The sequence below is a fragment of the Rhinolophus sinicus genome, linkage group LG09, assembly GCF_036562045.2.
Source record: "Rhinolophus sinicus isolate RSC01 linkage group LG09, ASM3656204v1, whole genome shotgun sequence".
Lineage (NCBI taxonomy): Eukaryota > Metazoa > Chordata > Mammalia > Chiroptera > Rhinolophidae > Rhinolophus > Rhinolophus sinicus.
In genome coordinates, this window is record NC_133758.1 from 77,057,470 (window position 1) to 77,074,786 (window position 17,317).

The window sequence follows — 17,317 nt, forward strand, 5'->3', positions numbered from 1 at the left end:
AAAAACAAGTTGTAATGTTTTTCTTTTATATTAATATTTTAGTTATCCTAACAACAAATATTCATTCAAAACTTACATATTGTAGAAAATTGTGCTAGGTCTAATAATACAAAAAAAGGTATATTCTCCCAGGTGATATGATAAAAATATATATTTCTCTAGAATTACATACTAAGGTCATTTAATTAATTGTAGAGTAATGCCTCACAACCTCTACCTGAATGTTCGACTATGAAGAATTAATTATCCATAAGCAAGTATAATATGTTTTCAATCCATTTTTACTATTTAAATATTTATAGTTATCAGTCAAGCTGTTTAGCCAGCTTTTCATTCTTTCTGAAAATAGGTGAAAAAGAAAAAGAAATAAAACAGTGATTGGACAAAATCATCCTCAATTTTTTTTTCTTTACCTCACCTTGCATATTTGACCTATTCTAGCATGAGTGGCTTTTCCAGTGTGTTCTCCATCTATTGCATTTTCACGGAAGAAAAAATATACTTTGTCATCTTCAGGGTTGTCACTCTCTGGAATGAGGTGGGCACTAATGAACCTTGGATCTGAGAGACAAATTATAAGATGTATATTAATTCACAGTTTGACAAGTAATACCCTTCATTACAGTCCATTTTCACTTTCTCTTAACTCCTATTTCACATATTTTAAGAAATAATCTTTCCTTAGTTCACTTTTTTTAGTATACGTGAACCATTCTTTATACATTTTAAAGTATGTGACAGATCACCTTATAGCTCATAAAAACATTCATTAATTATTTTTTTCCAGAAAGTTAGGAGTAGGTGCAGCAATCCTCAGTGTGACCACATAATGAAAATGCATTACTGGATATTAAAATATTTTGCAAACTGTAAGTACTATAAAATATTATGTATTGCCATCACCATTAATATTCTTCCTTTCAAGCATAAAATAGTTTAAATCAAGATACCAATTAATCTATTCCAGTCTCCAGAAAAATCTGGGTGGGAGGAAAGAGATGAGATCCACATAAAACAAAACCAACAACAACAAAAAAACAAATCCTCTCATGTTGTTCCCCATCTCAGTAGATGGCAATGTCCTTTACCAGATACTGAAGCCAAAATCCCTGGAGCCACACTTGAGTTCCCTGTCTCTCATATCTCACAGTCTTTCTATAAACACATCCTTATTCCTCACCACGTCTTACCACATCCTTTGTGACCAGCCCCTCCCAGACCACCACTGCTTCATAGTCTCCTGGATTCAATCTTACCAACCTCGATCTATTCCACACAATTGCCAGGGTGAAGCTCTGATATGTCACTTTCCTGCCGAAACCCTTCTGTAGCTTTCCAAATCACTCACAATAACATTTAAATTCTTCCAATGACCAGAAGCCATTTATGATCTGGTCCCTGCTACTTTGCATGCCTTTTCTTCTACCTACACTTTCTTTCCTAACTTATTCCTGGACAGTCGTACCAAACCCCTTCTTGTTCACATACAAGTCAAGCATTCTCCATCCTGCCTCAGATCTTTCCTCCCTGTGTAACTCTCTGCTCTCATATATATAAAGTCTGGGTTCCTACTTTTATTCAGGTCTTTGTTCAAACATAACATTATCATAGAGATCTTTGTTGACTACCCTCTTTAAAAGCACTAAAATCTTTATTTCACGGCATTCTTTATTTATTTTCGTGCATTATTTTTCTTCCTAACATTATTGATCACCTGCTAATCTCTCTCTCTTTCTTTCCCTTTCTCTCTCTCTCTCTATATATATATCTGATCTTCATCTCCTATTGTTTTCTCCTTCCTCACCCCAATGGAATATTAGTTCGATGAGAACAAGAAGTTGGCATTTTCTATTTGATGCTATGATCCTAGAGTTTAAAACATAGTGAGCATTCAATGAATATTTGTGCAAGGAGGTAAGAAAAGAAAAATGGAAAAAAATGAGAATGCTTAGATTATGAATAAGGTATATCAGCAATGTTTAGAGCCCTACTTCAAAAAATAGTTATGTAAATACTTAGGTTGATATGATTGTGGCTCATAGAAACTGTATAAAAATATGTACTAGCTTTATGGCTTTAACATCTAACACACTAAAAAGGTGAGTTTATCTCACTGAAAGCACTTAGGACATTGCAGGTATTTAAATTCTTACAGTACCTACCTTTACTCCTATGGTGTATTGTGTTATCAAGTTAACAATGAAACACACACACACACACACACACACACACACACACAAAGACACACACACACATCAGCACCACACTGTCAAGATCAGAAAAGAGTTCAGAATCCTGAAAGTAGATTTATACATGTGATTGTGTCTTAATCTTTACACCAGTAAATAATCATCGCTGTCATGTTTTCCATGCTTGTAACTTTCTTTTAACATCTACTCTGGGACCATGCATGTTTCACAGTGCTTAGTATATTTCACAGGGCTACACTCCACTATCCTTCTTAGGTAAATTAAACAATCTCTGTAAATAATGGAAAACATAAAATATTACCTATTCATATTTAAAATTCAGTGTTCCAGTGGAATAACAGTAGGAGAATAATAACTTAAAAGTTGGAATCACTTAGCACCAGAATTTTCTAAAGATACATAAAATGAATTATTTTAACATTAATAATTATCACAAAGCTTGATTGTCTTCATAAATTTCTACTTGTTCATATACATAAATATATTTGTATGTGTTTACCTCATGAGGAATAGTGAGAAAAATAATTAATGTGACATGGTAGGAATTATTATGTTATAAACCAAAGAATTAGTACCTCATTGACTAACATAGGCTTCTAGAAATGTGGCACGTGTGTGTGAAAGAACGCAGTTCATCACTTGCAACTTTTGTGAAATTTTGACAAGACTCTTCTCAGACCTCAGACACTTAATTTTCAAATTGATTTTATTTCAAATTAAGTTATTTCAAATTGGATTTTATTCACCTTGTCTGTTATAAATAGTTTATATAAAAACAAATATTTTACACTTAAGTAGTGCATGTGAAACAACTTTATAAAACATTGACAAATGTAGTATGTTATTTTCATTATGATGATACTGAAAGGGAGCTTCAATCGCATGCTAAGTTTGGGAGACCTCATTATAATCCAGCTACAGAACTGAAATGAAAAAGCATACATTCTTCTCTAGTACTGGAGCAATGGAGGAAAAGCTGGTCTAATATTACCTCCCAAATTAGTGTAGCTGTTCATATAAACACTTGAATAACTTAAAAGAATTTCAAATAATTAAATTCAATTATCTTTTATTTGATCATAAATTCATATGAGACCCTGTATAGAAAACAAAATGAAATATGTATCTTTTGTTCTCAGAAAGCTACAATCTAGCAAAAGCGATGTTAGAAGCATAAAAATGGCAAAGCAAATAATATTTTACATGTGTAAATATTCTCCTAACTTGGTATTTGGGCACGAGAAAAGGCATTAACAAGCATTACGTTTCCCTCTCTAACATATGGGAGTATAATTATCACCTTACAAACGCGAACTCTACTAGGAAATAATTCGAGAAAGTTATCAGGTACATCCATTGTTAAAAGGGCCTTCAATCCTAATCTCTCCTTCAATATCTGATACTACAGGAATGGAGGATATTTTAGGTGAATTAACAATTTGACATAGCTTCAGATACAGCCCAGAATAAATTATACACAGAAAATAAAAACCAAATTTATTAAAATACTAGAAAAAGAGAATATCAAAGAAAAATAATACCAATTTAATGTAATCTTTCTTTAAAATTTTTACATTATATCTTATACTGGAAAAAAAATCATTCTTATTTCAAAACAAAATAGGTCTTTAGTTGATCTCTTCCAAAAATTTAAAATGATACATTCTTCTGCTAATATTTCAAATTTAGAAATTCTTCTCTTTGGTCAAAACCTCTGCTCATTATTTTCTACTTCTTCAATCCCCCCAAATCTCACCTTCCCTTTCCTTGTGATATTTTGTCCTCTTATTCCCTCTTTTATTCTCTCAGTCGATTTCTCCCCTCACTGATGAATTCCCCATTTTATCCAATCTGAACTTTCTAGTCATTCTAATTGTCTTCCCTATCATCCTAGAACCTCTTGGCTTCTGGAATCTCCACTCTACCTGCCTTAAAGAGCCCCAGAACTTTCTTCCCTCTGCTCCTATATCTAAACAACAATGAAAAAAAAATCATACAATTATAGTAAATGGATGTGCCATAAATTTAAGTTATTTATCCTAAAGCTATTTATCCTGGTGTCTCTAAGGAATTATTTTACTTACTATAGATTTATTATCAACAACTGTTTAAAGTTAGCCTTATTATCTTCAAATCAACTAATGTACTACCATCTCTTAACTGTATTTTCCAAAGATGGACTTGTTATTTGCTGTACTGATAAGACCAAGGCTGCTTAGTAAGACCTTCTTCCTTTTCCTTCTTTCAGCGCCCCCCACCCACCATCACACACACACACACACACACACACACACACACACACACACACACACACATTTTTCTTCTCTTCCTTACTGTGGAGGACTGGTCTATCCTCATTCTACATCTAAGGACTCTCTCATAATTGCTCTCAATCCAACAATGTACAAAATATCATTCCAATAACAATCTCTATTTTTCATGCAATCACTCACTATTTTTATTTTCACTTATGAAATATTTCCTGAGCACTTACTCTGTGATCTGGAATGTACAAGATTAAGGTATATTATGGTGAAAGGTGTTATATCCACTGGTGCTTATTGTCTGTGAGGGGATGCCAACAATTAAACAGAGCAATTATTAAACTGCACAGAAAGAGCAAAAGCAAGAGTTTGGAAAGAATTTGGTGGGAAATGGAAGGGACAGTTCATCATGCCTTGAAGGAATGATGGAGAGTTATTTCTCCTAAGATATGACATATAATTCAAGACCTGAGGAATAATCAGTAGTGTCCCAGCTAGAAGGAATACATGTGCAAAGTGACGGGAACAACAGAGAATGTTATGCAGAGTGGTCCATGAAGACAGGTGGTTACAGATAATGAGAGAAAATTAAGCAGAGGCTAGAATAGAAAGAAAGTATTGTTCAGATGTTTATTGTCCTAATGGCTATAAGGGAAACCATTTGAAGTGTTTTAAACATAGTGATGCCATTATCAGATTTCTATTTTAAGAAGATCACTCTGGTTGCTGTAGAGAAAAAAGTTACAGTGAGGCAAGAATGAAGGCAGAAGACCATTCTGGAGGTTGGTGAGAAATGATGGTAAAATTGACCTGTATAAAGACGGAGACGTATGCTGGGATTTTTTGAAAGCAGAATTGATGGATTACATTCATTGATGAGCTGTTAGATATAAAGAGTAGTGAGAAAAATCATGAAAAAAATAAAGAAACATGTGACTCAAACAAGTGGTTAGATAGAAATCATTTACTGAGACAGGAAACACTTGAAGAAGGATAGATATGAGAGTGGGGAAGGAAGAGGGGCTCAAAAGTAAAAATTTTGACTAAAATATTCTACCTAGATATCTCACTGTAACTGTAATTCATCATACCAAGCAAGAAACTTGTCAATTTCTCTTTTAAAACTGCTTCTGCTCCCAACTTTTCCATTCTGGTTAATATCAACATCCACACCTAGATAAAAAATGTTGTTTTACCTTAAATTGCCTCCATCTCCCAAAGGATTTCACTTTACACTCTAAATTTATCATCAGACTTATTCCTGCTATCATTTTCACTACTTTCCCTGTTTTATGGTCTTAATGGTGCCGGCACAATTCATGTTCTTTTTAAATTTACAGTCATGTTTTTTGAATCATCTAACCAGTCTTCTACATATATTATCTATTTCTTTTAAGCCATCCATACACTGCTATAGAAATAAGCATGAATGCATTTATATCATATATTTTCCAGAACAGATTTTAGGTATTACAGGATATGGCAAAGTCACATAAATTAAGATGTGACAGCAGAAAGGACAATAAGGCTGATGTTACTCTGAGCCAGAAACCAGGCTAAGAGCAGTTACTATATTCATCAATATACATATACATACACACACGTAAGGTCAGCCGCATTTGAGCTCCAAGCTTTCTAGCACAAGAGGGGGATGGGAAACATTGTCAGTTACATTCACAGTGTCTCTCAAATAGGAGATAAACTAAGGACAATCAGTGTCATCCACAAACTAATCTTGACTTAATTTTCCAGCAGAATTGACCACTGTTCCTTTACTCTTCCCTCAATGAATCTGCTTTTCATTCTAGACAACCCCGTACCTACTATCTTCATAGGCATGTAGTTCACACAACAGAAAATAAAGTGTGCATTTACCTCTCCTTTACATTTAATTCATTTTTTAGTATCCTCATTTTCATATTTGTTATGACAAGCATTTGTCCTATATCCCTCCCTCTCTTGCTTTGGGCTTCTACACATAACAAAGTATTCCCCTAAACATATTTTGAATCTGTCCCACTGTAATTACCCAAAATGTAGGTCCTTATCTCTTCTCTCCTGGCAGTCACATGCAATCGTTTTCCCTGCCTCTTGCTTACCTTCCCTAACCATCTTGTACATATATCAATTTTTAACACACAAACCATTCCCTGGCACCTACATATTCCTCAATTAGAGTCCATAAAACTCTATTTTAATCACTTGTTTTCTTTCCCCTTTCTCCTTGTATTTTTTTCTGATTGTTTTCCTGACTATAACTTCCAGGCTAAGCATAATTTCTGAAACAGAGCATTATTCCTAAGGAGTGAATTAAGATTTCCTGAACTAAAATGTGTTTTGTTTAATTCTGGGACATTTTCCCCCCCTACCTTTATTTTTCAATTGCAGTTGACATACATTATTATATTAGTTTCAGGTATGCAACATAGTGATTAGACATTTATATAACTTATGAAGTGATCACCTTAGGAACCTAAGAAAGTTCACGATATTTAAAAAGGAAGCTATTCTACTTCCAGTTATTCCCATCAGATGGCAAGCAGAAATGAAAACCCCAAGCCTACTAGTTTCTTTTTCTTTTAAAGTTGTGTCTGAAGCTTATTAAAGAGGAGAATGCTTACTTGCAGTCTCCAGAAACAAATTCCTGCTTGTAATGTGGCCAAGTCCATGGAAACTAATAGGCACACATATGAGTATACAGATCTTTTCATGACGCAGTTACAATGTTCCTAGATACCTTGCCACACTGTAATGTTCTCCACTCTGTAAAGTTCACAAACCCCTTGTGACAGCTATTGAACAAAATCTTTTCAATTTGAAATATTTCTTGTGATGTGAAGCAGGAAGTCAATGTGGATGTATATTAAAAGTTGAACATCGAAACAAAGTGGCCAAATCCATTTCAGCAAGATCAAAGTGCACTAATCTCACCAGCACAAAACTGCAATGTAAACACCACGACGAAAAGTAAGGGGAGTTGGAAAGGATTCTCTCATCTCGGTAACTTAAATGGTATGCCTTTGGGGAAGAAACTTTGTCTTTACAGGTTCTGTGGTACTTTGACAATGCCGTGAGCACATGGTAGAAGCGAAACAAATAATCGTATGAAATGATCTTGCTGTCCTGTGAAGCATGTGACCTTTCATCATGATAATAGCAATAAACACTGAGTAAATATTCTTCTTCTATTTTCCTCCCTCCTTTACCTCCTTGACCACCCCCTGAACATTTTTCCACACTTCATCCCACAGATGGCATTTCTTGCAAAATTCACGTTTGGGCCTGGGCACCACCGGCCACTTGTAACAGTACCTCTCTGTTGAAATATTTTTAGCAGCTGCAAATGAAACTGTCCTACAGGTGCAATCTCGCACTTAATGAAAATGACACCTTGGCACAGGACACGCGGCTGTCTTTATGAGTCATTTGGCAGCTTGAGCTTATTTAAATAATGAACACATTTTGCTGTGCTCAGCATGAGGATCAATCTGAATCTCTAGTACAGAAACATTTTGACCAGCATATGGCTGGACCGTCCCTTTCACAAACAAGCCCCCAAAGAACAGGAACATACAACTAAAACGGTAAAATACTTTTTTTTTTTCCCTGAAAATAAATTCAATTTACAGGATGATTAATTAAGGCTTTTAGGGTATCTATAAACTTAAAAGTTAGGACATCTATTGGTTTTCTAGGAAATAAATTATAGATAGTTCATTAGAATAGAGGATGGAATTAATGATTATACGCTTTCTTGGGCAACTGCTACTAGGACTAGTTTCACACCATGAAACACTCAGTCGATCCTCTTGTAAAGCATGTTAGGAGGTTCCAAAGCAGAACAGGAGAAACATAAACCCACTGCAGAAATGACACAAATTACCTATCTCTCAGAATGTTTGTGATACCACTTATGAGAGGAAAAGGAAGGCTTGAAAATTTATATAGTTCAATATATATATATATCAATATATATATATATACTCTTATTTTATTCACATTGAAAGGTGATCCTACTGATGTTATGCCCATTGATTAAGGATAATCTTTACTAAATACATATCTTCAATTGCCAAAAAAAAATCTGTCTTCACTGTACATATATAAAAACTATTCTGTGACAAGAGTCAGAGAAAAGTGGGTAGAAAGCAAGCTTCTTCTACTCACTATAGTTGTAACTTCAAAAAATCAATGTCACTAGCCCCAGTTTTCCTATCTGTGAGGTACGGGGAGAATTACATTAGATGAGATATATATATATATATATATATATATGTCTACATCTACATATATCTCCCTCCCTCCCTCCTCTCTCTCTCTCTCTCTTTCTTTGTGTCTCTCTCTCTCTTTCTACCTTTGTCAGCTTATCATAGACCTTCATAATTTCTAGCTGCTATTATAACACTGTTTATAAAACTTTGAGAAATATGCTGTACAAATATATGTTTAAAAGTTAATGGTAACATAAACAAATTGCTAAGGAAAGCAAGTTGAATCAGAAGCCAGATTATAAGGAAGTTCTAAATCTGTTAAAAACAACTAAGAAGAATGAATTATAAATTAGTAACTTGTAAAAATCTGCTTTTAAAATTAAAAAAAAATATTCTCAATATCACAGATTCAGGCTTAAACATACTTATAAGCTAACTAGTGGGGAAATTGGTGATGGGGGAAAAATATCATCACCAGATGACAGTCAGCACATCAGGATAACAGCCATAATGACTGGTTTCTTCCCCTTTCAGCTTTGTGGCAACATAAGGGGGAAAACGTCCCTCACATTAAAAGAACGTGAATGGGAACTTCCAGCACATTGGGAATTTAGAGAATGCGGCATAAGGTCATCTCACATTCTTAGTGAACAGCCTAAGCAGAATGGATGTATCATTTTTGGCTGTAGAATAGAAAAACCTCTGGCTGCCAAGGAACAGGCCTGGAAAAACTTTTGATACTTAGCTGGCTGGGAAACTATGAATGGCCCTCGGGATAGTTTAACCCGAAGAAAGGTTCAAGATGAGTCACGTCAGGAAGGAGAGAAGGGCTGATTAAGATGGAAGATGAGCATGAATGGTAAGTGAAAATAATAGGTACTGCTTATTGTGCTCTTTCCTTGTGCTTTTTATACATTATTCTAACCCACACTCATCTCAGAAAGAAACCCTGACATTAAAACCCAGCAAATGCCCAAAGTACAAACCAGTACGTAAACAAGAGCTAAGTTCTTTCTACCACATCACTTGGCATTAAGTTGTCATACTGATGTATTTTGCACTATGTCCAAGTTGCATATGTTTATATACACTATTTGATAATTTTGTTTACTATTTTAACAAACAAATCAGTTTTTAACATTTATTTAAAAAAAAAGGAAAAAAAAAGAGTGGAAAAGCTTGCTGTGTTCTACCAGTACAAAATGAGACTATTTGAACTACAGGGTCATAACCAAATCAAACTTTCCACAGCTTTTCTCAACTGAAGACAAATTAGTGCAGAGGAAGTTAAAAGCCTTTGGGATATTGGACTTACCAAGAAGAAACAAATGAAGTGGTCACAAACATCGCTGTGAATTATGACAACTCCAACTCTATATGTCAAACCAAATTAATGACCTTATAGTTTCCCTTATTTAATCCTACAGTCAAAGAGAAAACATTTTCTACTTTCATCCTTTCAGTTTCATCTCCCATATCTACTTAGTTGGCATTTACTCCCAATTACACCTCTAACATATTTTTGAGTGTATTTTCCCTTTATTTCTTTTGTCCTAATTAAAGTTCTCTCTTTTCTAGTCTGGCTAGGTCTTATTTTTGGGGAAACACGGTTGTAGGCTCCCCTCCCACTGCTTTCCCCCCTGTACCCTTCTATATTATCACTCTGGATTCCCAGAACTTTCATTCTTAAATGGCTTTACTTATGCAAAACCTCTATGAAGAATGATGCCAATTGTCAAGGCCCTTTTCAAATACCTTCCAATAACACTTTCTTTAAATTCTTGAGGTAGATACTTGTGTCCTGGATTTCCATAATATTCTGTTTATATTTCCATTAGAGTAGTTACATCTTCCCACCTGCCCTAGATTATTCTTTACAGTGGTATACTGTATTTCTTCACTAAGTTCTTCTGAGGCAGGGTTTTGTCATTCAAACTCCTGAATGATAAAACCTTGAAGTAGAGTCCCCTCTACTTATTAGGATAGTGCATTTCACTTTAAGACACTGATAATTTGAATTAAAGTGAACACTATTCTATTTGTACAATTGTCTTATGGTGTGTAAACTGCCTTCATGTAGATGGCAGTGTAACTGCTCAGCAGTTAGTGGACTATCGCAGTATTTAGCTTAGCTCTACCAATTATTACCTGTGTGACCATAAGCAAATTATTTAACACATCTGTGTCTAAAGTTTTCACCATAAAGTGAGAATATAGAGATGTTACAAAGATCAAATGACAGTAGAATTAATACACCCAGCCTTAGAACAACATGCTATCATGAAATATGAACTGTCTTTATTGTTAGTGCATGGTTACCTCTGCTTTATTGTTTAGCCTTGTATTGTTCACCAGAAATCATTTAAGAAGAGCATCATTGAAGTCAACAAAAAGTAAGTATCTTTTTTAAAAATAGGAGTTGAAGATAAAGGGCAGAAACAAAGAGCAAATCAAGAGCTCCTTTTTCCCATTGGAAGGCCATAATGAAAGAAAAGATCAAAATGAGTCAGAAACTGAAAAGAGCAGCAGCAACATTGTTCTCTATACTGACTTAGATAAAGAGACATGGATTTCAAAGATTCAAGAAGAGGCTTTATTCTCAATGCTGGGGCTTGAATAGCTACATTCTTAGCCCAGCAAAACTAGGTGTGCTGCGACATTTATAGATGTTTCCTTGTATTCTCTGTCAATGCCTGAGCAGCATTTTTTTTGGCTGACTTTTGACCATGTTCATGTAGTGAACATATTCAGCTCTTCAGGATAACTCACCCGTGTCCATCATTTCCATACCTACTCATCCTGGAACCGCATCTTTCTCAATGTCACCTTCTGCATTACAGTCACTCAATACAGATCTTGGGATAGTATTGACTTCTTCCTCGCCAGTGAAATTTTATCAATCCCTCCGAAATATCTTCCATATCTATCTTTATCTTTCATGTCTTAATTTAGGTCCTTGAAGTTTTTCTGAAACTTTCAACAGCTCTTCTAGTTTCTTGTTATCAGTCTCACTTTCCTACATTTTTTTCCTGTCATATAATGCCAAGATTGACTTCATCAATATTCAGTTTGTTTATGCCAATCCATTGTTTAACATCCTCCATCATAGAGTTTTTATGACCCAGCCATTCCATTTCTAGCTATTTAATCAAGATAAATGAAAGCATATGTCCATAACAAGATTTGAACAAAAATGTTTATAGCAGGTTTATCGAGCCCAAGTATCTGTCAATAAAAAAAACAGATGGCACTATGTGTATAGCCATAAAATTAACTACTACTTAGCAATAAAAAGGAACAGATTACTGATACATGAAATGACATGGATGAATTTCAAAACAAATACAACAAAGGAGTACATATTACACAATGCCATTTATATGATTTTTAGAATACGCAAGAGTAATCTATTGTGGAAAACACCAAACAGTGCATTTCTCTAGAGCTAAAGGTGTGGAGACTGACTGGAAAAGGGCAAGAGAAAACTTTCTGAAGTGTTCTGTACCCTGATAGGTGTTTGGGTTACAGAGATACATGATTCGTCAAAACTCATTGAAAAGCACATTTAAGATTAGTGCACTTCACTGTATGTAAATTTTATCTGATAGGAAAAATAAATAAACAAGTATCAAACTCATGTCATTATTAATCATATTAGAAAGGTGTGCTGATGTCTGAAATCTACTTTGAATTTATAAAAAAGTTGGTTGATGGATGGAGAGGAATGAATGGATAGATACGTGATAGATTATTATAAACTGTAAATTTGTACCATCTAGGTGGAGGATAAAGGTATAGCAATATAAAATGCAACTTTCCTGTATTTGAAACTTTTCTATGCCTTCTGAAACAACACCAACAACAAAATAGTTTTTCCTAACGTTCAGCAAAGGTGAGCTGAGGTAGATATAAGCAAGCATTAAGGTAATTTTAAGAAAACATAGTGTGTTAATACAGTAATTATAGGAGGTGAATGAAACCCTTAATTTTTTTCTTTATTAACACTTACTTTTGAGTCTTAAACTCAAACTGGAGCAAAATCAAGAAATTCAAGCATATAACTGAGCCGAGTGCAAAACATCACTTAGATTGTCATCGAGATGCAAATTTGGTATAGTATAATCTTCAATGTATGGTTAGTTTTCTATATCTAGATAACATGTATGTTCTTTTTATTTAAATATTATGGTCTTTAACACCTCCTATTCAAATAGTAACATTTTCATAATGTAGTTGCCTATATGTTGTAGAGTTATGTTTAGAGAGTAAATTGGAAATGCATATTTAGTTTGCTTTTTTTTTTTTTTTTTTAAGAAAATACATCTTGTGTTTTGGCTTTGTCTTTCTGTTTTGCTGACTTATTTATTTCTATCATGTATATCTTATGATCATTTCTCTATTTTGGTGAATTTCACAAATGGTAGAAACAGTCTGAGCACTAAGGTTTTAAGCAAAGTCATTGGAATATTAATCTAATTTAAACTAAATGGATATGTCCCAAGGTCATATGACTATTTTGTTATTATTATTTGATAATCACCTACCAAAATGTGGTCTATGCTTCCCTTCTCTTATCTTGTAAATATGCAGTCTTTTTTATTGATTGGTTATAAAAGAAGCAATTCTGCACAATTTCAATGTGGGGATGATATAATTATGCATCTTATTTGTTATAGATTAGAATGATTTTTTTCCATTGCAGATTTTGGGAGTTGCATATGATGTCCTGTTATTCACAAGAACACTACATATAATGATTTAGAGGTCTGTGTTCTATTATGTTAAATATAAATTAGAAATAGTTTGATGTCTTTAGACTGAATCCAGTTACCTCAACTATAATGTTTTTAGAAACTTCTATAATTTTTGAAATTTATTCCTTCTTTATCGCAGGAAAGCTGCAATAGTTTTTAGATGATTCCCTGTATTAGGTCTTCAATGAATAAATTCATTCTAGTAATGCACTTATGGATCATCATACACTGTGCTTTCAACATTTATGTTGTTATGTTCTTGAATTATTTCTAGAATAACCTACTGTATGATTAGCTTAAATGATTTGTTATTTGAAAAGATCAGATGATGTTTTATGAAGAAAATAATCTCCAGAAAAATATATTTTTATGACCTCGGAATGGTTACACACACACATGCATGCACACACGTGTATATAATACACAAAGACTTCAAGAACTTTATGCAGATGTTTTCCAAATAATTTCTAAAAATGGAAAATTTTTGGGAAAAAGATTATTATCCTTTTACACTGTCATTATAGGAGATGTCAACATGAAGGGACATTAAATAGCATATGCATAATATAAACTCTGCTCTCTAAAAACAAAATCATGTGATCAATGGAGTCCACATTCATAAAGTAATTACACTATTTTGCATAAAATACAAAGTAAAAATAACTTTTGAACTTGGATGAAAAAAACCAAGGCAGCAAATTTTCATTTCCTACAGCTAAATAAAACAGAACTTCCTATGAGAAAAGTCATTGCTCCATGATAACAAGTAATTTATATGATCTTAATCAAAGACTTCACACTAAAACTTTCTCTTAAAGAGAAAATTGGTAGAGGTTCAAGAAACATGGTATTACCTAACTTTCTTCATTTTAAACCAGAGCACGTTTTTCTTCTGTTTCCCAGAAATTTCATCAAATTTTTATAATCAGTGTGTTTACTCTGCTTCATTAAATTATATGAAACAAGTAAAATTAAGTGTGTGTGCTTTATTATTATTATTTTTTAAGTTTCAGTCCTTCAACAAGCTAAAAAAATCACTACACCAAAGAGACATGTACAGGCATGATTTAAATCTCTCTGAGAAGGAAGAAAACATACCAGTACCGCCTTTCAACTCTTTTTCCAATCCACAGTCATATCTCACTAATTGGTAACATTTCAAATAAGGAGAAATATATAAGTTTAAGATACAATTCATAGAAATAAATACATCTTTTGAAAGACAATTATATAAAGACAATGAAAACACAAGTCACTGAGTATGAGAAAATATTTGCAAAAATCATCTAACAAAGAACTGTTATCCAAAATATATAAATAACTCTTACAACTTAATAATAAAAGAAACAACTTGACTAACAAGTGAGACAAAGACCTTAAAAGGTATCTTATGAAAGAAGATATGCTAGATGGCAAATAAGTCCAGGAAAAGATGCTTCACATCGTACGTCATTAGGAAAGTAAAAATTAAAGCAACAATGAGATGCCACTACATACCTATTTGAATGGCCCAAATCCAGAACACTGACAACACTAAATTCTGGCAAGGATTTAGAACAACAGGGACTCTCATTCATTACTGGTAGGAATTCCAAATGGTACAGCAACTTTGAAAGATAGTTTGGTGGTTTCTTACAAAACTAAATAATACTCTCATAGTATGGCCCAGGAATCATGCTCCTGGGTATTTACCCAAAAACAGTTGAAAAAGTTATATCCACACAAAACCCTACACACAGATGTTTATAGCAGCTTTATTTAAAACTGACAAAACTTGGAAGCTACCTAAGTGTGCTTCAATAGGTGAATGGATACATAAACTGTGGTGCATCCAGAAAATGGAATATTTATTCAGAGCTAAAAAAAAAAGAAAAGCTATCAATCCATGAAAAGACACGGAAGAAACTGAAATATGTATTAGTAAGTGAAAGAAGCCAATCATAAAATGCTACATACTATATGATTCCAAATATATGACATTCTGGAAGTGGCAAACTATGGAGACAATAAAAAGATCAGTGGTTGCCAGGGATTAGGGAGGAAGGGAAGAACAAATGGGTTCAATACAGAGGGTTTTTAGGTCAGTGAAACTACTCTGCATGATACTATGGTGGATACATGTCATTATACATTTGTCCAAATCCACAGACTGAACACCACCGACAGTGAATCCTGATGTAAACTACGGACTTTGGGTGATAATGATGTGTCAGTGTAGGTTCATTGACTGTAACAGATGCACCACTCTGGTGGGGAGGCTTGCGTGTGTGGAGTAGGGTTATATGGGACATCTCTGTAACCTCCACTCAATTATGCTATTAGTCTAGCACTGCTCTAAAAAATAAAGTCTATCATTAAAAAATAATTATGATAGACTATTACCTGTATTAATAATATATCTCTGTGCATTAAGAACTTTGATCAGGAATCAACTCTTCTTTACCATATTAAGAACACTTTCTTCTACACTTAGCTAACATATTTTAATCAGATCATTTGATTTCTCTCATTTTTCAGCATTGAACAAGATAAAGCATGTATTTTATTTTAAAATATTAAGGTTATGGATTAAGAGATTTCCAATTACTGAATCATCCTTGTAATATTATAATTTATTTCATATATTTATTTGGAATATTTGGATACTCATAAATATATTTGTTTCTAGTTTTCCTTGTGGTTTGATATTATCATTGGGAATATTATAGCTCTATATGACTTGAATGACTTGAAAACAGTGGAATCTTTGTCTATCTGGAGGCTTTTCATAAAGATTTCATATAATTTTCTCACTCACATATTTTATATATGATTCAAAGTTAAATTGATGGACTAAAATTTTGTCCCAAAACAAACAAAATCACTAAGTAAAACAAAAATGTAATACCAATTTTTTTCTATTAAATTCTCTTAAAATTTAGGTGTATAGTCAACCTGTCTTTAATTTTTATTTTCTCAGAAAAGTAGCTCAGAATCTACAGAGAGCAAAACTGGTATTCGTGAATTCCAGTAGCAGTTTTATTTATTTATAAAAGCCAATTTTCATATAATGATAAAATTTATCATAAAGTTTCTGAACATGTAATCTCAAAAAATGTTCTTTAGAGGGGCGGGGGGGGGATAAGGGGAAGGTGAGAGGTTTAGAAAATAGTCGGTAACCACAAGATGGCCACGGGGTTTTGAAAATTAATTTGGGGAACGTACAGAGGGATAGTGGATTGGGGGGGGTGTTCACACAGTGTGAGGGATATAAATGATAAACGTCTAAGTTTTGCTTTGTCTTGTGCACCTGAAACTAATAAAAAAAAAGTTATTTACTGTGAAATAAAAAGTCAATTTTATAAGTGAAATGGAAAAAGTTCTATTTTGATTATTTGCCCATTTCCAGGTTATAGTAATAATCAAAACACTAATTCAAGAACAAACTGACATGGGGCTATTCCTTTGAGTTGCCACTGCTTAGATCCTTGAGTGCTAGGGTGAAGGAAATAAATATCTGTAAAAATGTGGCCTGATTCTTAAAATAAAATAATGATTCAGGGTTCAGGGAAGATTTAGGTCAATTTTGTCACAGATCTTGGCAACATTTTAATAGCATGAATGTTATTATACATAGAAACTAATTATACTAATTGCAACACCAGTGGAGGTTCAGCATTTCTATCATCCTCTGGTCAGAAAATGTTCTCAAAAGTGCCGGAAATTCAGGATCTTTTCAAAGAAGCAAAACATGTTCAACTGTGATATAATTAGCAGTTTCTATGGCTTTTGTTCTTAAGAGACAATAATAGTTTTTATTCTTGAAAATGTCTAATTATATGGGGAAGGAAATTGAAGGCAGAAAGGAAGATAATTTATAGCATAATTTTCAAAGTAAT

At 33.5% G+C, this 17,317-nt stretch overlaps 1 protein-coding gene across 6 annotated transcripts in view; it reads right to left on the minus strand.

The window, feature by feature from the left end:
• The window catches only part of SEMA3A (semaphorin 3A), a 457,743-nt gene that overhangs the window by 45,472 nt on the left and 394,954 nt on the right, over window positions 1-17,317 (minus strand). For all 6 annotated transcript variants that reach the window (XM_074340665.1, XM_074340664.1, XM_074340667.1 and 3 more), the window contains one exon: window positions 419-561. In XM_074340665.1, coding sequence (XP_074196766.1) covers window positions 419-561 — 143 coding nt within the window. The remainder of the gene's footprint in view (window positions 1-418; window positions 562-17,317) is intronic.